This window comes from Centropristis striata, chromosome 3 (genome assembly GCF_030273125.1).
Source record: "Centropristis striata isolate RG_2023a ecotype Rhode Island chromosome 3, C.striata_1.0, whole genome shotgun sequence".
In the NCBI taxonomy this organism is placed as follows: domain Eukaryota; kingdom Metazoa; phylum Chordata; class Actinopteri; order Perciformes; family Serranidae; genus Centropristis; species Centropristis striata.
This window is the reverse complement of record NC_081519.1, coordinates 29575082-29598035: the sequence shown is the minus strand read 5'-3', so window position 1 is coordinate 29598035 and position 22954 is coordinate 29575082. Positions and strand designations below refer to the sequence as shown.

The window sequence follows — 22954 nt, the reverse complement described above, 5'->3', positions numbered from 1 at the left end:
GTTACCACATTTTGTTCCCTCAACAAAATTGTTCCTCGCTAAATTAAAGCATTTTATCTAGGTGAAGATTATTTCTGTAATTTTTATTACGTTCTGGGAACACGTTTTTTTTTGAGTGTATTTGACTTGCAGCAGATACTACATGTGTAAAAAGCAAGGGGAAATACAGTGCACACGGGGCTTCCATCACAAGCAACATTACACAAAGAGAGATACGGTAGAGTAGTGTAAGAAAGTGTTCCACACACAGCAGCGATGGGTAGTGTGGTAGAGTGTAGCCTTGCCGTTTCCTGCAGATGATGATGGCCAGGAAGGCGACCAGGCCCGACACCATGGCCATGCAGATCCAGATGATGGTCATGGTGTTGTAGCGTAGCGGGGCTGAAAGCATACATAAGCATTCTGTGTTAGCTGAGGAAAATCAGTTTACATTTCTACACAGAGCGCCAAACACAAGCAGCAGGTGGAGTGTTCTTGGTTAAACAAGATAAACAAGAATTTGGAGCTTCATTAAAGAGCTCAGCGATTTTTAATTACCTCCTGTTTGCATTTTGAAAATTTGTCCGTGGCATTATGGGAAGGAAATATTAATTCAATGTTGTCATTTATTTTAAAAGATTAGATGTTGTCCCTCACTTGTAAGTTATTAAGCCTCTAACTTTAAGTACATTGATATAAATAACTATGTAAGATGTGCTGTGCCAGAAAAACATTATAATACTGTTGCTATTAAGCTTTAGGTTTAATGCTATACACACACTAAAACTGATAATGTGATAACTGCATATAAAGTAAAAAGTACAAATAATGTAATTTGACTAGGGCTGCAACTAACGATTATTTTCATTATTGATTAATCTGTCGAATATTTAAACGATTAATTGATTAGTTCTTTGGTCAATAAAATATCAATGAGTGTTTCCCAAACCACAAGATGACGTCCTCAAATCTCTTGTTTTGTCCACAAACCAAAGAGATATTCAGTTTATTGTCATAAAGGAACAAAGAAAGCAGAAATATTCACATTGAAGAAGCTGAAATCAATGAATTTGGACTTATTGTCTTTAAAAAACTACTCAAAGCAGTTATTTGGTTATCAAAATAGTTGACGATTCATTTAATAATTGATTATTGTTCGATTAATCTAATAATTGTTGCAGCTCTAAATTTGACCGAATACTTTTGAGTGTAATCAATAAGCTATTATATTTGTGATCATTAGTACATTATGATTCTGGCACTTTTAAAATGAAAAATGCAATAACTTCCAATTTATTGTCTTAACAAGCCTAAATAAAATAACATAGTGTGTCATGGACACATTCTTTTTGCAACACATTCCACATGTGTGTGCGACAGCAAGGACAAAGAAACCCTTCAACATTGGTTTGTACACCTGTGCAGACACTGGGAAGCCAGTGAGGGATGACTCACTGTTTTTTCGTTCCTTGGAACATTAACTACTTGGTGAAGCAGTCTTAGATGAGTTGGTACAGCAAGGCTCCTGGTGCACAAAGGTTTCAGTGAGGATAAACATACTCACTTACTTCATCACATGCTAAAGGTTATAACAATGTACACATATTTTTAGGCGACATTATTCCAGGCCAGCTTTTAGGAGTCATGAGCAGGAGAAAAATGTTTTCCTCATCCAAAACTAGTCCAGCACAACTAACACGGGGAGCATGTCTATGTTCCCCTCTTTGTATGAGACTGGGTAGGACCCTTTTTCCCCGCTTTTCCCAAAAAGGGTCATATGTTCCCTGGTCTGTTACTTTTTCCACCATTACTGCCAAATTCCATGGCAAATAGGCCTATGTAGGCCTACGGGATGTTTGACGCACATATGCAAATAACCTAACCCTAACCCTAACCTAACCTAACCTAACCCTAACCCTAACCTAACCTAACCTAACCTAACCCTAAAAGGAAAAAGCTAAGCCTCAATGCAAGACAATATGATTAGGGCAGGGAATATACAAACATGAGTAATAGATGACTAGATTTAAAAAAAAAAAAGAACTGCAATGTAACCAGAAAGTAGCTGCTGTGCAAATTTAAGTTTTGTGCTGCTTGAGCTAAGGTGGGCCATGTGACGGTAGGCCTGCTGGCCATGCTGAGAGTCTACCGTAAAGATTGATAGATTGCAGGGAACATAGGACCCTTTTTCTGGAAAAGTATGTATTGCTACAGGAGAACATAGGACCTTTATTCTAAAAAAAAGGGAACATAGGACCCGGGGAACATAGGGATGACCCCCCAACACCCACCCGGCCTTAGCTCTAGTGTCAACATGGGTCATTTCAAATAAGCCCATGGCCATTAGCTTTGTAGTGAGGGAGACTAACAACCATTTCAAAATCCAGTGTTATAGAGCCATCCAGGCCATGCTCTGTTGTGCATATATCTACTTGATATGATTATAAAGCACAAAAGGTCAGGTCAGATATTTAAAAAAAATCTAATATTTAGAAAAAGTTAGCTGGTCAGGCTACAGCTCCCATGGCTGAAGTCATTCCAGAATGAATTCCAGTTGCTCAAGTCACTACTTAAGGTCCATATCCAGACCACTGCTGCAAAATGTATAACAGAAACACAGTGTGGACTCTGTGTAGTGATGGGTTTCTCAGCTAACTTGAAGCTAATGTTAGATTGTGTTGCACCAATCACAAAAACGCATTGAGGCAAGAAGAACTAGCCAACCGCAGCACAGTTAAGGCAGGATTATCTGATCAGGATCACAGGCAGAATGGGGCAAAGGCCAATCAATTTGCCCAAAATACTTTTTAGTGGCCCCGGGCCATCAGCCCACTGCTTATGTTGAACCCTGCTGGTAAGTCTCACAAAAGGTGAGTACAACTCAACTACACAGGGCGGACACAGCAAAAAAGGCTATCAGTGTGGTTATCTTAAACTTTAGAACTTATTGATTAGTCAGCATGCAGTGTAATGGGATGTGTGCAGTCCTCTTGTTTTCACACTCTGAAAATGAATCAGTATCAAGAGGAGAAGAGTCTGGGTCCAGTGAGCAGCAGAATGAAGGGAGACTATTAGTCAATGAAACAGCACTGGGACTCCAACCAGGCAGGAGGTTTAGCTTTACAGACCTAGAGTCTGCTCTGCAGGTTATCTGCCAAATCCCCTATTAGGAGAGAAAAATGTTCTAATAAAAGTTTTTTTTTTTTTAGTAATTCCTAACTTTCAGTGTGGTCCTAGCCTCAGGTGGACAGAGTCATGAAGCCTTCTACCCCAGCCCAGCACTGTGTACAGCTGTTTGTAGCAGGGATAGGCTGCAGTTTTGCTGACAGGGGTGACCCTCTAACAAAGCACAGATCAATGGAACGGAGGGATGGACTGAGGCGCTTATCGGACTCACTGGCCCTTTAGCCCTGGACCATGCTGTGCGGCCTGGCCCGGCTTTGAGAAGCTTTCTGTGCCAAGTCTTTGACACAACAAACTGTTTTCTTACTGGACTTTTTCCACTGTATTAAACAACATACAACTGTTAAAGAGTCCCTGTGGCTCAGGGCAGGCTGCAGGTTATAAGCAACAATTCAGTGATATAGTATGTACTGTGTTTCTGTTTCTTACAGACCATCATACACAAACACACATACATACACGGACACACACACACCTGCTTTTCCAGTCTGGATCTCCACATTCTGGCTGAAGCGTCCGCAGCCAGCTGACGTTCTGGCTCGGACCTGGAAGATGTACTTGGTGCCCGGCTTCAGCCCCGACACTCTGGCGCTGGTATTTATAGACTTCAGAGTGGAGTAACTCTGTGCTTCATTATCCTATGACAGAAACAGCCACAATTGATGATTAGGTTTGTGAAATGGGCATGTTGGTCAGCTCTGCTGCTCCATAGTAGCAGATAGATTGTAACAAAACATGTAATGTGCTGGATCATTTCTCAAACCACGTCCTAGATACATCAGATATAGTCAGGTTTATATTTGGTTACACGTAAGCCTGCAATAACATGAGTTACTAGTTTTTCTGCAAATACATTTGTATTATTTCTCACTATTATCGAATATTATTTGTGGTAGTGGCACTGGTTACTGCTTTTGGCAGAATATCTGGGAAGATTTCTTTCCTCAAAGACATTAACTGTACATCTCCCAGTCAATTCAAGGCTTGCTTAACATAAATTACAAATATCTCACTTCCCTTGAGTGCTATCTGGCCCTGTGGGTATTTATGATACAATTTATCCAGGTTTTGTGATATTTGTCACCCTCCACCCTTCAGACAAGGGCTTCCTCTTCTCACAAATCCTGATCTAACCCTGTTTGTCAGGCATTTAATTCTCCGGAATAAGAAAAAAAACAGACATCCGATCTCATGATTTTATCCATAAATTAATTCTCACCACAGTTTTTCATCCACCCCTAGTCATTCTAATCTCTGATGGCCCATTAGCTCGATTAAAAAGTAGAATTAGCGCCTCAGTTGTATGCCTCCACCAGCCAGTCAAGTTGCACTTAATCATTTTATACTATTAGACATTTGTGTGAATGTAAAAATGAGATAATTATTGTGGTAGCCAGTTTGGCTGTGCATGCATATGAGTGCATGTGATGATTGATGATATGAGCTGTTTTAAAAAGTGACACTTGGGGCATCAGTGAGTGTGTGTTAGGAATGAGAACAACAGGCAGAGTTTTCTTCCTTTTTTCGTCTTGGTTTGCATCTTTACGTGTTTTAACCCTCTGGAGTCCATCTATTTATTGAAAATACACATGTTTTATTTAAAGTAATAACTTTATGTATGTATGATATGTAGACAAGCTGAGAAAGCCAGTTGAAAGTGCATCATAGGGGCTTTCACAGTGTACCATTTATGTTTCAAGACAATTTTTAAAATGTAATTTTTTTAATTTACAATCAAATAGACCGTTTTGTAGTTTTAATATTCATTATTTTTTCTGCTGTTTTTGTTTGTATTAATGGTTAAAAAAAAGGTAAATTTCCATAGACACCTGTGTCTTTTGTTTGTATTTTCGGTTCCTGGCAGCTTTGTACTTTGTTTATTAAAATAAAATGAAAAATCTGACTGATACCTAAGTTTGTGTGGAGACAAAGGAGCCATGCATGTGATGTAAGGACAGACTAAAAGATGCTAAACAGAGACAGAAATTAATGCAGAGGAAGAGAAATTTGAACCAAAATCTCCTGGACTTCAGAGGTTTAATAACCACCAACACGTCAAAGTGCCATTTGTCTCAATTTCCTTTTAAAAACTTCTTGCTGCTTGTAAGGGTCATGCAGAATCTGCTATAAAACCTTCATTAGTACACTGTCCTTCGTTTTATGATCATAACTAGATTTTCTAAGCTGTATGCCGTAACATCAATGAATACAACCTTGTCTGCCAATCAAATATAACTGACAGGTAATTACCTCAGACATCTTTTGATGTGCTATATCAGCCAGAAAAATGACAGGTAGTTTGATGAGTGTTTTCACATAATTCATTTATGATGCATCATTTGTTCAAATGTAAATTCTCAAGCATATTACGCCTATCTGCCAGGCAAAGTTTTGTTTTTATGTACATATTCATTAAAAAGAGGCTGCATTTATTGTTTTGAACGAATATATTCTTCGGAAGTCCACATTAACTATAAAGTTCATCATCATCATTACTATCCTCACCTTGTTTTCATCTGCCTGCAGCAGCATCTTTGCAAACTTCATTCAGAGATACTTTGTAAGTGTGGGGGTAAAATAAGTTCAACAATAATAAGAGGTGCAAGGTGCATCCAAACAGCAGAATATGTGAATCATTCATGTGTCCTTAGAAAGGATAAGAGCCTAATTATGAAGAAGTGCTAGGTGCAGAAATAAGAGCATTTTTTTGTCTTCATTATCATCCTCAGCTAGTGTGCTGCTGCAGCAGCCGCCACCCTCGCTGTGACTCATTGTTGTTTAGTACAGTTGTATAAAAACCTTAAGAAAGCACATTGCTGACTTGTCCACTTGAAATCCCCCACAGGCGTCTCGCCCCCTGAGCGGGGCCAGATTAAGACACCAGCGCAAAAGACAAGCTAATCCTTCATCCCTCCCCACACCATCCTGCTTGTTTGGCTATGAGACTGCCTGTTTCCAGGCTGCTCCCTCTGCAATTAGCTGATTCCTATCATCACACACACATACATCCGCTCACCTACACACCCATTGCATGTACACATTCGCACACTAACAGCAATTAGCTCGTCACAAGGCTTATGCGCCCGCCAGCCGCTTGCTGTCACTGTCACTTTCGCTAAGTTGGAATCTACACCGTCTCATCCTCCTTCTCGCCTCTCTCTCTCGACCCCCATTTCCTTTCAATTAGCTGAGCTGCCAGCAGGGTCTTTTTCTCGGATTAAGTTATCCAGAGTCTATCCAACCACTCCTCTGCATTCACAATATCTTGGCTCAGTTTAGTCGCAGCCCTTTGAAGACAATGAGCTTATGTTCTTCAGGTATATATATATATATATCCTTTATTTTACCAAGTAAAGTCTCATTGAGATTAAAAAAAAAATCTTTTCCAAGAGAGACCTGGCCAAGAAAGCAGCATAAAAAGTGACAAGTTACGACATGTAAACGCAGTTATCATAAACCATTAACCCATTAGAACCCAGACCCAGTTATCCTTAAAGGAAAATTATGGAGGATATACCACAGAGTGGACCACATAGAACATATTTGTGATGTTTTTTTTTTTTTAAATTCTTCCCCTAAATGTCAAAGGTCGGTGATGTGACATATACGATACATTGTGGTATTTATGTTTCTGATATTTCTTATTTTAAAATAAAAAACTAGACACATTTTCTGCTTACAGAAACAGAAATTTGGCTTTTTCTTTGCATCTCCACAACATGTATCAAAATTATGACATTACTAGTGCTGTTTAACAATAGATTATTTTTCAGATTTGTTTTTAAGTAACAAAATAAGAATAAATCAATAATAAGTAAAAACAAATAACCATTTGCCTTTTTGTTTGCATCTCCATAACATATATCAAAATTGTGACTTTAATTTGTTCAGGGAATATGGTCAGAACAAGTTAAATGTAATACAGGACACCCTATTAACGGATTAGAATTGTTAAATGGGTTTAAACTTAGCCTAGTAACAAAAATAAGCTTTTTGAAATGAGCTACTTTTTCACATTTCTGTTTCCAGTCACAGCCATATTTTGGAGAAGTCTCTTCTTGTCACAGTCACATGACCACCACACCAGGGTGATGAGTATACGTCGTTTAGGGATTTAATGAGTAAATGTGAAGCATAAAGCTGAATATGGGAAGATGTGTTTGTTACACAGGTGTCACCATGGCTTCTTATGGGTTAAAAACAAATACAGCCATCACAACAACAGTGAAGGAGCCTCAGAAGATACTTATAAGGAGAAGTCAGAGCAACCAAGGGAAATTATTTCTTTATCCTTTAGAATCGATTTAAATTCACAGATTGTGATCGACTCAGACAATTTTAATTCATTTTGCAAATTGTTCCATGATAAAGGGGCAAAGGGGAAACATAAATGTACACAGATATGAAGGAAGTCCAACTTCTTCAGGCTCTGACTTGTTGCATTCATGAAAAGCAGATCACCGTAATCCAGTAGAGGGAAAAAAGTTGCAGAAATCAAATATTTCCTTGACCGATTGGAGAAACAAATACTGTCACTTTCTTTCCTCTCATAAAATGTCTGAATATTCTAATGTCAGCTGTTTTGGAGGATAAGCCAAATATGTTGACACAAACCTAAAACAAAAGACTACAGAATGTGTGCTTTTTTTAACTCTATGGAGTCTTGGGCTATTTTGTCCATTTTTGAATCCTTTTCATGTCTTTTGTGTCTTTGTAAGTCATTTTGTGTCTTCTTTGGTCATTTGTGTCTTTTTGTGTATTTTTTTGTCTTTATTGGTAATTTTGTGTCTGTTGTTGTGTCTTTTTTTGTTATTTAGTGTCTTTTTTGGTCATTTTGTGTCTTTTTTTGTCATTTTGTGTTTTCTGTGGGGTTTTTTTGTTATTCTGTCTTCTCATTTTGTGTCTTTTTTGGTCATTTGTGTCTTTTGTGTATTTATTGGTAATGTTGTGTCTGTTGTTGTGTCTTTTTTAGTTATTTTGTTCCTTTTTTGTCAGTTTGTCTTTTTTTGTCATTTGTGTCTTTTTTGTGTCATTTTTGGTCATTTTGTGTCTGTTGTTATGTCTTTTTTAGTTATTTTGTGTCTTTTTTGGTCATTTTGAGTCTTTTTTTGTCATTTTGTGTTTTCTGTGGGTTTTTTTTGTTATTCTGTCTTCTCATTTTGTGTCTTTTTTGTGTCGTTTTGTGTCTTTTTTGGTCATTTTGTGTCTTTTTTGGTCGTTTTGTGTCTTTTTTGGTCATTTTGTGTCTTTTTTTTAGTCATTTTGTGTCTTTTTGTGTCTTTTTTGGTCTGCTTTGTTTTTACATCTGGATGTGATGAAGAAGCCATGCTATGGCGCTTTTGGAGACTCCAGAGGGTTAACTGCAGTTATTCAGTTGCACGGATGCAGCAGTTTCTTGTAGTTGAGTACCTTCTCGTAGTATTTGATGTCGTACTCCAGAATTACTCCGTTGGGCTGGTCGGGTTCATGCCACAGCAGAGTCACGCTGTTCTGACTGGTGTTCTCCTGGCGAATGGCTAACACTTCAGAGGGGGCTGCACAAGAAACAGGAGAGATTACTGCTTTGTCAGTTCAACATGTGATTCCTAAATGACCTGCACATAATATAAAGTAATGAGATTACCCTGCAGTGAAGTCCTGTTTACACAGGAACCTGCTGCATTTCATGAAAAACATTCTAGCAGGATGATTAATAATTGATTGTTTAGTAAAGTGGCCTTGGTAGCTACATCAGTTTGTGCAGACTTTATAAACTCTTTGCTGGATTCAGATCATTGAGACAGATGTGACTGTCATGTGGTTCTAGTCCCCACTAGTCCTTAAAACAACAAACAATATGAGTCATGCAAGAACTATTCGTATGAACAGATCTGTTCTTAAGTAGCTGAAGTGATTTGGGAGTTGTTCTCATATTTAAAATGTTCTCTCAGGCACAAACACAATTCATAAGATCGGCCAACAGTATGAATGTGTGTGTGTGAATGGGTGAATGACCATAGTGTGTAGTGTAAAGCGCTTTGGATAAAAGCGCTATATAAGTGCACCCCAAGATGTTGAATGCATTCGTGTGTCATGGTCTGAAGGTAATCTGGGCCAAGTTTGGAGAAGATTAGACAAAATTTGTGATAAGAGAGGCCTTTTAAAGGTTTTTGAAAAATCCAATACGGCCGAAAACCCCCATTGAGGATGCATTGAGCTTGGATTGGCCCAAGGGTTCCAGTGATACCTGGTTTGTGAAAAACGTATGAACAGGCCAAAAGTTAATAAACATTCAACTTTGACCTGTTGGTGGCGCTACAGCTCTTGAGCTAGAGTTGCCTACACAGTATCACCACTTGAACCCAAGTAATGGGTGGTCTGCTGTTAAATTATTACAATATTGGGGAATTATAACATTATCAGGACTTGGGAAATGAAGGCTAACCTGATAATGTAATAACCTCCCATCAATGTTATACTTTATTACATTATTTGTAAAAAGTCTATTACATTATTGGAAATGCACTTTATTACATTATCGGGAAGTTATTACATTATCAGGTTTGATTACATTTTCAATGGACTCAAGTGCAGATTTTTATTACATTATTGGGGTTGTTACATTATCGGGAATTTATGACATTATCAGGTTCTACAATGCTAAAAAAAGAAAACAATATTATCCGTCAGCCGAAATGGGGATATGAAAAGTCCAGCGTGTGTTGACCCAGCAACTCCCCCACTTATAAAAACATCATGCTACTTTGAAGAAGCAAGACTCATAACCAGCCAGGTAAACATAATCGTTTTAGTCATTTGAACAAATGGTCAATGCTGTGGTTTTTCTCAGGACAGTTTCTTCTGTTCTGATCTTGGTTTGAACATCAAATAGACAACAGCAGTGAGAAAGCACCTGGATATAGAGAGGGTCCCAAACGAAAAGAGGAGTTAATTGGCAAAAAAAGTGAAGTCTCACAAAAGGTCAGCTAGTAACTAAGATTTTGATATCAGTCCTTCATACTTTATGGTCAGATGGGTGCCATGGCTGGTGCAGGGGATTTAGTGTACGTTCCAACGAAGAAGGAGAGCAGAGAAATGATTGGATTTAAACCTTGCTTTTGGCCTGGGGAAGCATTTTATAATCTGGATGGACAAAAAATATTGTAAAAATACATTTGAAGATGCAACTCACTGCTTCTAAGGTAACAGTTAACCAAATCGTGGAGCAATGAAAGAAATGCTGAGGTCACATATGGGGCTAAGTTCCATTTTAAAGCATTTTAACCTATGATGCGTTTTAGCCTATGATCGTGCTGTCCTGATCAGATCATGTGACGTTTAACAAAAAAACTAGGTCACATGGAGCGCTGCTATCAACTTCACTCCAAAGTACAGACTTAAAACTTTCTCCCAATTTTTGATTGACATTCCTAGGTTATGTAAAACCAAAGATATGATAGTTTTAATTTTATATATATATTTGAGCATTGCTGTAGCTCTCTGTGTAATTTCGCACATAGTTTGTTTTGAAGAGTTGCAGCTAACAAGGAAAAATAAATATAAATGTTTTTATGCGACTTTTTTGTATATAGTTTTATTATATTTAAATGTTTCCCTTTTTATATGTTCATATTTATATCCTATGTTTACATTTTCAAGTTCCAAAACAGTTCATTGAGCATATTTGTGGTTTTTATTGTAGTAAATAGTATAATTTTTCAACTTGGATTTCATGATTTTTGGGCTCAATATGTTGATAAAGTAGGTTAAAGTGAGAAAATAACTGTCGGATCATATAGGTGGAGAAAAAATGGATACCAAATATGGGTTTAGTAAACATTTTTTATGTGGTACATGAAGGGCAAAATCAAAAGTATTCAAAAACGGCTAAAATAGGCTCAGAGCCCAGAGGGTTAAATAAGTGGCATAAGCTACACTCCTGCCAATGGCCACTTGCCATCATGGGTGGCTAGCCCTACACTCAGCTCACCACTTTACCACCTCTTTGGCCATTTTAGATAAGCTGTGAGTTAGGAGAAGTCAGGCACTGCCAAGACCTGAGTCACCCATTCTGATACTTATTTTGGCTCTTCAGAAACCTTTGGGTGACCGCAGTGATCTTTTGGCAGTTCAACTTGACTTGTCAAATTTTATTTGCTGGACTCAATAAATTCCCATCTTTTCTATAGTACACTGAGCTCTAGTGGACACTACGTGACTTAAGAACTGTGGGTGGTGCCTTTGATGGTGGGCCACATTAGGGGGCTACACAAACTTGCTCTTTCAACAGCAAAACCCCAAATCAACCCAAACTATCAATCAATCCTTTAATTCATATTCATTGTATTCTACCTGCTGGGAACAAACTGTTCTGGAAAAATACCAACTTTATCAATGTTTAAAAGTTGAACGTTAGAAGTGCAGGTAACAAGATGTTGTAGTATAGTGTAAATTTACTACCTCTCTGAGTGAGAAAGTGGATTAAAGATCAAGTCGAAATTTCTTTTAGATTTCTTTATTATCAGACATCAGAATACACTGCCTAGCTACAGCGGAGTTGAACTTTGCCAATTTCAAGGCTGCTGGAAAAAGGTGGCCTCGAGTCCAATGCAGCTTGTGTTCTCTCTGGCTTTTCTGTCAGTGTGTAAGAATATTTAAACAATTCTGTTTGTAACCCAGGAGTGAGCACACTGCTAAGTCTACTTTTTAACCTATAAAACCTATACTTGTTTATATTCAAATTCCACAGCCTCTAATGTCTGACAACTCCCAGATGCTAGTTCATTATTCTGGTTTAAACCGTCTGTTACAGTTCTGTTCTGAACAAAAGGTCAGACTGTGGCCCTTTAATAAAAGACTTACATTAAAAGTAACATAAAATATACCACTTGGAGGCTAACATGAAATATACTACAATGTATCAACCAATCAATGACAGGGTTTGTTTTTTTCTCCTCTTGATTACTGCGTCATTTTTTAGAAAGCAGATAAAGTTGGTGTTGTTTGTTGCCTTTTTAGAGTCAGTATGGAGCGTAAAAGTATCAGAATTGGACACAAGCACTGTTTGCTGACTATGGCAGCTACTCCAACTAGTCCTTATGGAAACAAAGTGCGTGTGCCTCAATCTGTTTTTCATTATCAGCACAAAATGTCGTTGAGACAGCATATTTCTCCCAAAGATTGTTATTTTGGCACTTTTGCTAAATTTGACAGTAGGAGTGAGACAGCAAGAGGAGAAAGAAAGACGTGTGATGAAGGGCCAAGGCAGGATTCACACTTTAAATGATGTGGCTGCAACAGAGCCCAAGGGCAAAGTTTAGATTTTAGTTTTCAAAGTTTGCTTTTGTGTCATTTTTTTTTTCAGGGGGATAATTTAGAGGTCAGGTTTGAACCCACAGTTACATTGTATTAACTTGAGCCATCTGAGCCATACTGGACTCACAGTACAGTGAAAACATCTCTTCCTATACAACCTGTGCCATTTTTCCTCTTCAACCAACCACTTGAAACCTGAGCGCCCCATAACCAAGGTTACAGTTAACGAAAACTAACAAAATAATGAAAACTAGAATTGAAAAAACATTTTCGTTAACTGAAATAAAAATAAAACCCGATAACTAACTGAAACTGTATTTTGTGGTTACAAAACTAACCAAAACTAACTAAAATTATAGTGAAAATGTCGTTTTCGTCTTTGTCAACTTTTTTCATACGTAAACCTTTTTGGTTGATATGAAGTCTATTTCATCTATCTGGTTTTATGACTTAATAAACTTATTGGGGCTGAGATGGATCAGACAAAGGAAATAAAGGCAACATTTATTCTGACCTTATTGAATCTCGCACCCAACAAATACCCCATTACAAAAAAACTAAAACTAACAAAAACTAAACAAAAACTAAGCCTTTTCCAAAGAATAAAAACGAATTAAAACTAGCAAACTACTCTAAAAACTAAAACTAACTGAATTTGAAAACAAAAAACGACAACGAAATTCAAACTAAAACTGATGAAAAATCCAAAACAATTATAACCTTACCCATAACCTGAACTTTTAAGATCCCGTAAGACTTTGGTGCTATGTTCTGCCTAGTGTTTCTGATGTGCTTGTAAAATTTTATCCGTGTCATTAAAGGTGACACTGCTTCAGATATCCATCACCCAGGGGCCTTGTCATTCTTATGTGCTGTTTAGTAGGCGAATGCAGTTGTGGGACAGACAAGAAGGGAATAAGTGGACCGGGTAATGACTTTCTTTCATGTTCACACGTAATGACTTTTGAACGTGAGTATCATTAAATTAATGGAAGGGCTCCACCCGCAGTGGGAGGTCGACAGATTGGAGCAGTGAACGAGACCGGCAACAGATCAGTTCCCAACCTGCTGACTCTTGAGACAGGTCAGCTGCCGTGAAGGATGCGCCGGCAGCTGCCGCTCCTGTTCTTTCTCTGCAGCAAACCCTCAGACAAGCTCGCTGTTTGATGCTCCCCTGAATCAGAAGACAGGGGTGTGTGATGCCAAAAAATCTGAGGGAGAACAAACAGCAGGATGCACAGCAATCATGTCTGAGCTTTTTATTCACTCTCTGTTTGTTTGTGGTCTCTCCCGATTCCTGAGGGAAATATCTGCTTTATAGCTGCTAAATGCTCCACTATGTTCACCAGCTAGTCTCTTATTGTGTTCACCTGCTGTTTTGAGCAGGGCAGGCTGTGTACGGTTGGTTCTTAGCGCTTTTTATCTGAAAACAGCTGGGCTGCTGCGGCTGTATTTCCAGGAACAGTGGAAACAAAAGCAAAACCCAGGACAGTGAATACACATTATGGTTGAAGCATATTTTATGTTACTTTTAATGTAAGTCTTCTGCTTTACTGAAGGGCCCCCGTCTGACCTTTTGTTCAGAACAGAACTGTAACAACCGGTTTAAACCAGAATAACGTACTGTAGGATCAGGGATTTGTCAGATATTAGAGGCTGTGGAAGCAGAAATATAAACAGTATGAGTTGAATTCCTTTTAAGGTTAAGGCGCGTTCCTGTAAAAACGTGCCCTATAAATGGGGTGTGGGATGTTACCTTGAATTGTATTAAATGACCAAGCCTGAAGTCTCTCGGCTTTTTCTTTATTAGAGAAGGACCCTTTTTTCAGAAGCTTTGAGATTGGACAAAGTTCTCCTCCGCTGTACCTAGGCAGTGTATTCTGATGTCTGATAGTAAAGAAAACTAAAAGGAACTTCGACTTGATCTTTGATTCACTTTCTCACTCAATTTGAGGTAGTAATTTCCACTACATGGTTCACAAGTTATAGTTTGTGAAAGCAACATTATGTTAATATTTTAGCTTAAATTAACAGCTTCAAAATCATTTTTGGTGCTACGCTCATTTGTAATTAGAAGAATGGAAGGAAGGAGGAAGCTGCGAAGCAAAATAGGACAGTGACCGAGCAAAAGGCTGCCAGACAACTGTACATCTGGCGTTTAGTCTTAAACTTAAACTATGTTTTTGTTGTTTCACTTGGTTGACGTTTAGTAAAATTTTCCAGTTTTTGATCGTAAGGAATGTAGTCATAATAAAATATACATGCACAACTGTTGATATTTTTTTTTTTTACAGTTTTTTTTTTTTTTTTAATAAATTACATCACTGTAAAATACACTGGCACTGTGTTTGGAACAAAAGTCACAAAATTACCAAAAAAGGATATGAAATGAATTTTAAAAAAAGACACAAAATAACTAATTTTTTTACAGTTTAAAAAAAATTAAAAAAAATTACTCCACTGTAAAATACACTGCCACCGTGTTTGTAACAAAAATATACCGTAATATATATGCAAGCCATCACTGTAATTTTTGCATCTATTTTTTGTAAAAATACTTTTTTTCTCACTGTTACATGTACTAAACACCATATCTTATATACTTAAATACTGTAATATTTAATGGTAAAATCTTTAATTTATGCACCATTTATAAAGTATTTTCTTGTCAATTATATGGAAGAACAGCGTTTCTTTTGATGGAAATACGGTAAAATATGGAATAAAATGGATGTCTTAAACAGGAAATCAACAGTGTAATATTGGAAAAAATTCTATCGTATTTATTACAGTTAACTTCTGGCAACCACAGCTGCCGTTTTTTTTTACCGTAAAAACATTTTTTTTTTTTACAGTGCATGCACCAAAGCCTTCAGGATGATAAATTGTCTGTCGTTGTTCTGAACCCTACCTGCCTGGTTCGTTGTGATGTTGACCAAGGCATAAGTTGACGGCTCGTTGCTCAGGTGTGTCACTGCATTCATGGCGAGGAGACGGAAGGAGTAGTTGGTGTGAGCCACCAGATTGAGCACCGTCACCCAGGGCTCCGTCAACCCATTCTGACGGGGCACAAACCGAACTGCCGCAGTGCCCGTACGCTCCACCATCCCTCCGACCCCGATACTGGCACCTCCGCCTGCCTTGCCTCCACCAGTGCCTCCCGGGGAGGATGCACAGTCCTCACAGGGCCCTCCTTCCCCTGAGCATTTCTGACACAACACACTGTACTTCAGGTCGCTGCGACCTCCTGTATCCAGAGGGCGATCCCACTCTAAATTCACAGATGTCCCGTTGACCGAGGAGATGACGTTCACAGGAGCAGATGGAGGGCCTGGAGGAAAGAAAGACAGAGATTTGATTTATTTGATCACTGTCTAAAAAAGTCAATTGGATTTCTGAGGCCAACACTCAAAAAAATAATTAAGCCAAAAACGTGGACTTTATGTAACTTAATTACATGTAAATTTTCCATGTAATTTTGTAACATACGTTGAATGTAAAAGGTCAAATTAAATGCAATGTTTTTCTTTCATTTAAAAGTAATAAAGATAAATTAAATAATGTTAATGCAAATTTCTACGTAAACTTAATGTGTAGATTTACTTAAAGTTTACGTGTACTTTTACATAAACCTTATGAGTTCATTCAATATTACATATAAAGTTAAAGAGACTTATAAAGTCCATATGAAGTAAAGCTTATTAAGATCATAACTCATATAAAAAAACCTTCCTTACTTACTACTAATAAGCAATAATTCTGAGGTTATTGAGGGCAAACTCTTAGTTAATGTCTTTGGTTGTATAATAAGGCCATGCAGAATAAGGCATTAATAACTACTTAATAATGACTAATTATGAGCCAAAATGTTAATGTTAATAAAGAAACTTTTTCATAACTGCTTGCGTATGAGATGCTTGAATAAACTCATAAGGTATAAATAAACTATTAATTATAATTGAATTGTTTGTTAATGGTTTGTTTATAGTAACTATAAACTTACATTAATATACCATGTATTTATCATTTATAAATCATGCAGTTGGCTAATACACATTAATAAATTGTGTATTTACATTCTAAATGGCCTATATATGGTTTATAAATGATGATTAAACATTAATAAACTGTTTAAATCTGTTTACCATTTATAAATGAGGGCTATTGTTCTTTATACATTGTTAAAAACCATTATGTTTGATTATATTCTGTTAAATTATACATTTTTAAACAAATATATATTAATTTTTATAAAGTTTATTGAGTATTTATTGTATATAAGTGTGAGGAAACCATGACATTTGTATCTGGATGCACTACAGTAATGAATTTGTGATTCAAAAATATGTTTAAAAATATAGAAAATATTATTTTAACACAAAACAATGACTTGTGCCTCATGATGGCTATATTGTTCACTCATATAAAAGTGAAATATATTTAGTTTAATAAAGTATGTCCTTATACTCTTCACAGACAGAACTTAGACTGGCTTCATGAGAATCACCATCTGCTGTATGCTGTGGATGTGTGCAAGTGTGCCTATCTCTTTGCACTACATGGATTTTTTCTTGCCTGTGGGATTAGGTGAGCTTGTGTAGCGTGTGTTTGTGCTTACGGGAGCATGGAGCTGCTGGTGGGTCATCTGCTGCCCGATAGTAGTTGGAGTCACAGGGGCAGGAGAGGGCGGCTCTGGTCTCTGAGTGGCTGTGTTGAGGACATTTACCACACAGGCCATCGCCCGCCACCGGCTTATAGAAACCCACCTCACAGGCTGCAGAGAGAGAGAGAGAGAGAGAGAGAGAGAGAATAAATAGAGTAAATAGAGAGCTTGCAGGGAAAGGGCTCTGCACTCCCGTAATCACTCAGACCATGATAAAATTGAGAGAGTACAACCAGAAAGGCATGAATCACTCTCCTATAGCAAGCTGTGCATATCAACGCTGCTTCAACTTTTTCAAAACTGTGTCATCTCCTCCTAAGCATTCATTTTAGGACATAACCCCCCCGCCCCCCACCACTAAATCTATGTATAATTACCGGCCTTGTAACCGTGGAGACCGCGGAGCAGGGGAGATGAAAGCCATACTTCTTTCTGCTCAGATTTGGGCTGAAAAGGCTCTGCACTGTTGATACTCCCAGTGAGACCCTCAAAATCCAGACCGTGTTTCAACCTTATTCAGCTCCTCTGATACATATTCACTTTTAACTCTGCACTGATTAATAATGGAGGGGGCTCTGATAAATATATTCTCTTTCCAGGCAGTTAATAGGCTTCTGCTATGGTAAATGGGGCAGGGGTAAACCTCGCACACACTCAGAAAGCAGCAGCAGACACCCGCATGCTCCTGTTTGCTCTTCTTCACAGAGTAATTTATGTTCCCCCAGAATGCTGAGTGTTAGTTTACAGATGCAGTGTTGTTCTAACCTCTCCATGTTAAGTTTACAAAGGGCCATTTTAGGTGCTTAGACTTCAAAGGTGCAGAAAGAACCATGAAATTGGATAACCAACATGAGTGAAATTATAACAAAGCGAATAGTTGAAATGTATTCTGGATTAATGACTGAGACATTTTTAGACGCATTTGAAAAGGAATATGAAACCTTCCCATGCTTGTACCTCAAAAGTACACATGCAAATGTTCGCCCTGGCTGCACACACACACACACACACACACACACACTGGATGTGCAATTCAACCATGTGATTAGATTTTTAATGATATCCTGTATAATGCAGTTTAATTTGAAGGGCTTAGCGTTTTAGTTTCACCTAATTGTTCATTGTAGTTATTACCCTCATCAAGCATTTTTTCATAACATATTTGACTATTTAAACTGTAGATGTGTGAAGGTTCACATTATCTCTGAAATTGAAGTTGCTACTGTATCCACATGCTCCCTCGCTGGCTTCACACCTGCAAACTCCACCACATGTCTGTTTATCAGTGGCAGTGTGGCAGTGGGAAGTCACCCTGACATTATGCATCATTAAGATCTGACAGACATATAATATTGAAAAAGAAATGAAAATGAAAATGGAAAAGAGAGAAAAACAATGTGGTTGGAAAAGAACACTGCATTCTTGGCCTCAAAAATGAAAATGAATATAGCAAACATTAATTACAGCTTTTTATTATAAGATGCTGTGGGCAAAAAGTGAAGACAGGGTGATCCAGTCCTGGATGCAAACCAGGCAGCAACCTCTGGGTCTGAGCAGGGAGCAAACCAGGAAGTGCCTTAAGCTGCATTCTACTGAAAAGTCCAGCAGGGGGTGCTAAGTTTGGCTGCAAAAAACAACACTATGGTCTCAATCGCGAGTAAAAAATCTTCTTCAAGACAATTTCATGTTTATAGTTCAAATAATGGCCCCATTTAGAAGAAAATAGAAGATAAAGAATCATATGATTTGGGGCGTGGCTACCTTTGATTGACAGGTCACTAACAAGGCGAGCCGTCATCAGGAGAGAAGCAGAGCAATGCGTATCCATGGCAACGTGTCAATAAAGTTATATATAACATTATATAGAAATAAAAAAGGACGTTTACCGATTTGGTAATTCATCTCAACTTTGACCCTTTCACTGTATTTTCACTTAATGACAGTTTATTTGAACGTTTTGTTCAGTAAAAATGTCTTGTTCAGCGTTTGGTTGGACTAACAGACACTCCAAGAAGTCACTGTTCAGTTTTCTGAGGTCAGTAACAAACATTTTGTATTTGTTTTTTGCTAGCCAAAACTAACATCCCAGTTAATGCTCCAGTTAATGATAACATGAATTAGCAGTGACTTCTCTCAGTCAGGTTGAGGTGTAGAGAGGCTGTAGTCAGTGATCAGATCCCTCTCACTCCTCCACAGTCCAGATATGGTCTGCTCCCCGTATCAGAGACAAGATGGCGACGAGTGTAACGCTGAACTCGATGCCTCAAACGGGCGACAAACCAATGGGTGACGTCACGGTGACTACGTGATTACTTATAAAATGCTATAGTTGATTTTTTTTTGGTTTGCATAAAGACAAGGGACAGTTTACCACCTTTACTATCTAACATGGACAGAAAAGGCCAGCTGAATATCTCTAAGCGTGATATTAATAATGTAAGACTTCCAAAAACATATTAGTTGGTGATATGACCTCACAAAAAGGTTGAAGTTTGTCATTATCCACAAACAAGAGTAAAAAAATGTATATTTATACAGTAGGGCATGCACAACAGGGCCTCTTGAATTCAGAATTCAATACGCATCACTTATGATTCACCATTTAATGCGCCATGATTTCTTATGGTTGTCAGTGCCCCTTGTGAAGATGCCTGTTTCTCCCTGACTGTCCTTTCTGTTAACAATTATGTCCTTTCATTAACCCTCTGGAGTCCATCTATTTCTTGAAAATACACTGAGCATGTTTTATTAAAAAGTGATAACTTTATTCATATATCATATGTAGGCAAGCTGAGAAAGCCAGTTGAAAGTGCAAACGTAGGGGCGTTTTACAGTGTGCTATTTATGTTTCTAGACCATTTTTAAAATTTGAATTTTCTTTGTACTAAACTATTGCTATTTTTAATTTACATGCAAATAGACATGTTGTTGGCGTTTTTATAGTTATTTATTTATTTCATTATTTTCCTGCTGTTTTTGTGTGTATAAATAGTGAAAAAAATTGGTACATTTCCAAAGAAACCTATGTCCTTTGTTTGTATTTTGGGTTCCTGGCAGCTTTATACTTGTAATTTAAAAAAAAAGAAAAATCTGACTGATAGCCAAACTTGTGTTGAGAAAAAGGAGCCATGCATGTGATGTAAGGACGGACTAAAAAATGCTAAACAGAGACAGAAATCAATGCATAGGAAGCTAACAAATTTGAACCAAAATCTTGTGGACTTCAGAGGTTTAAGAGTGAACAACAGTGATTTTACAAAACAGCAATATCAGATTTCTGTGAGAAACTAAGGACAATTAATGGCTGAAAATGCTGAAAACCCTAAGATGAATAAATGATCTATAACAATGAAGAAACATGCTGTAGATTGATGGTATCTCACACACACACACACACACACACACACACACACACACAGCGTTTTTAAACCAACAATATATGAGGGACTTTGCAGTGCAGAGGTGGATCATAAACTGTGAGCTGGAGCAGGCAGTCTGTAGGTTTAAGGTGAGGTGGAGCAGCTTGCCTTGCAGAAAAGGATTTGCTGTACCACATCAGTTTCCTTGCAAAGTTCACCAATAAACCCTGCACAAAAGGGATGTCTGGATTTTAGTTACAAACACCAGGTTGACTACAAAATTGGAGGAACTGGCACATTTGAACTAAAACAATGTTTTAGAACTTTACACAGCAGTCCATGGCGATAAAGTTGACTGTGCAGTCAGACTGTGATTCGTTTTTTGTGCTGTGACATCACTGGCAAATACAGTAGGTGTATGTAAGTTACCATGCAGTATAATCCCATGATGACAGGGTCAGTATTGCTGTCAGCAGTACAACAGAAAGAAATAAAGCTCCTTTTTTAGGGATCCAATCACAGAACGGGGAGGGACGGCAAGACGATGACGCGTCCTACTCGGCAGACGGAAGCTTGTAGTTTTCTTACGGATCCAACATGGCAACTAGCGCCGCGATTAGCCCCGCTACCTTAACGCCGGTGATCTCACTACGAGCCGGGGGACAGCGGAGCCCCCAGAGACCAGAGATCAGTGGATGTGTGTGGCTGAATGACATGAGGGGGAATAAGGCGTGAAAATAAATAATCTTGCAGAAAGTGAGAACTGGAGAAGCAAAGCAGCAAGCAACACTTTCTCACAGACACACACACAACAAACATCAATTTCTGTCGCTCTACATACATCATCTGGTATAACTGATCTGATTGGCTAAGAGCTACCTACAGACGCTTTTGATAGACATTTGTAGCGCCCAATAAATGGTTCTGGAGGATCGTAAACCACACCTCCTTTACGGAGAAATGAACGGCTGGTTTCCAGACTAATCTCATTTGTGATTAGTCTGGTGTTAGCCAGGCTATCCCCACCTCCTACCTGGAGTGTGATATCCGCCATTTTAACTCTGCATCGCCGTAGATCATTTGTACTATGTCCACAAGATGGTGGCAGTGGACAGTCTAAAACATAAATGTGAGTCATACTTTGTTGCAAACGCCTTATATTGACACTACTGAGCAGAGACCAGTCTGGGAGCTTGTAACATAGCAGTGTCTACACCAGGGGTGGGCAACCTTTACTAAAAAAAGAGCCATTGTTGGCTAAATAAAAAGAAAGAATTTCAGAATGGAGCCACAAACCTTATTTTGAGCCTTACAAGAAAGAAAAAACAGCCTAAAACTGGGTCTAGATACCAACATTACAAATTGGTCATAATGAGGATTTATAAATATGTTTTTGTTAGAATGCAGCGAAGACACAAGTGAAAATGAGGCTGAACAGAGAAAAAATGTCTCAAGAGATTTGAATCGAAAGCTATCCTAGTTGGGGAAACTCAAAACTAGACTTGAAGTTGGCAAAATTAAGAGGTTACACTGGACCGTAGACTTTTGTAAACTATGATCTGAATTTTTTCAATAAAGAATACAGATCGCTTTGAGCCTACACCAATGACAAATGAAAAATGTAAAGAAATTAAAGTTTCATTTCGTATCAGCTGCCTGCCATCACAACAGAGTCTAATCATTTAATTTCTACAGTTGTATTTCAAAAGTAAAAGCCGTTACTCGACTAGTTTATGGAGCAGTGCAATTTATTGCATTTTCCACAACACAGTCCTGCATATATATCAAAATAAAAGCCTTGTGTTAACAAACACTTCCTCACCCACAAAATCTCCTGAACAGATTGGCAGGTTGCTCCTTTCTCCTTCCCTTGGCCTTCCCTTCATTCATAGCATGGACCAGAGCAAGAGCTACCTTGTGCCAACATTTTAATTTCTGTGGAGCATCTGAAAAAATGAGTCCAAAGCGCTCCCAGCTATTTTCAGTATGGAATCTTCAGCTGAGAAAAACATTTGGTAAAAAATGCGAGAGGGAAGAAAAGAGAAATAGCTTCTAAGTAGATTAAAACGATAAGATGGAGAGTAGAAAGAAATAAGGGCGAGCTGAAGAGGCCATAAAAAGGTATATAATCCGACACGGCCAAATGTGCCAAACTCAGCAATGTGTTGTGAAGCTACAATTATTTGCACTCAATTGAAAAAGATGTTCTTGAAACATACACAACATAACAAGGCTGTAGAGAATAGTGCAGTATAGCAGACTTGCATAGTAAAGCTATAATTATATATCTCCACTATAATAGGCTGTGATCTGAAGTGTGTTGGTCTGAGGCAGGAAACCCCTGGGCTGAAAATGAGTCCCACTCCTCCCACTGCTATACGTTCTAAGGCTATGTTATTAGATTGACAAATATGGGTATTATCCTTTGAATGCAAGCCTTGTCAATTTTATCAGTTCCAGTTGCACATATTCTAAG

General features: G+C 38.1%; 1 protein-coding gene across 4 annotated transcripts in view; it reads right to left on the bottom strand.

Moving 5' to 3' along the window:
* The window catches only part of epha8 (eph receptor A8), a 188916-nt gene that overhangs the window by 24746 nt on the left and 141216 nt on the right, over positions 1 to 22954 (bottom strand). For 2 of the 4 annotated variants that reach the window (XM_059329522.1, XM_059329523.1), the window contains exons 7-11: positions 17075 to 17230; positions 15368 to 15787; positions 8572 to 8696; positions 3638 to 3800; positions 249 to 381 (exon numbers count right to left, since the gene is read on the bottom strand). In XM_059329522.1, coding sequence (XP_059185505.1) covers positions 249 to 381; positions 3638 to 3800; positions 8572 to 8696; positions 15368 to 15787; positions 17075 to 17230 — 997 coding nt within the window. The remainder of the gene's footprint in view (positions 1 to 248; positions 382 to 3637; positions 3801 to 8571; positions 8697 to 15367; positions 15788 to 17074; positions 17231 to 22954) is intronic. The other 2 variants (XM_059329524.1, XM_059329526.1) reach the window with 1 other exon arrangement.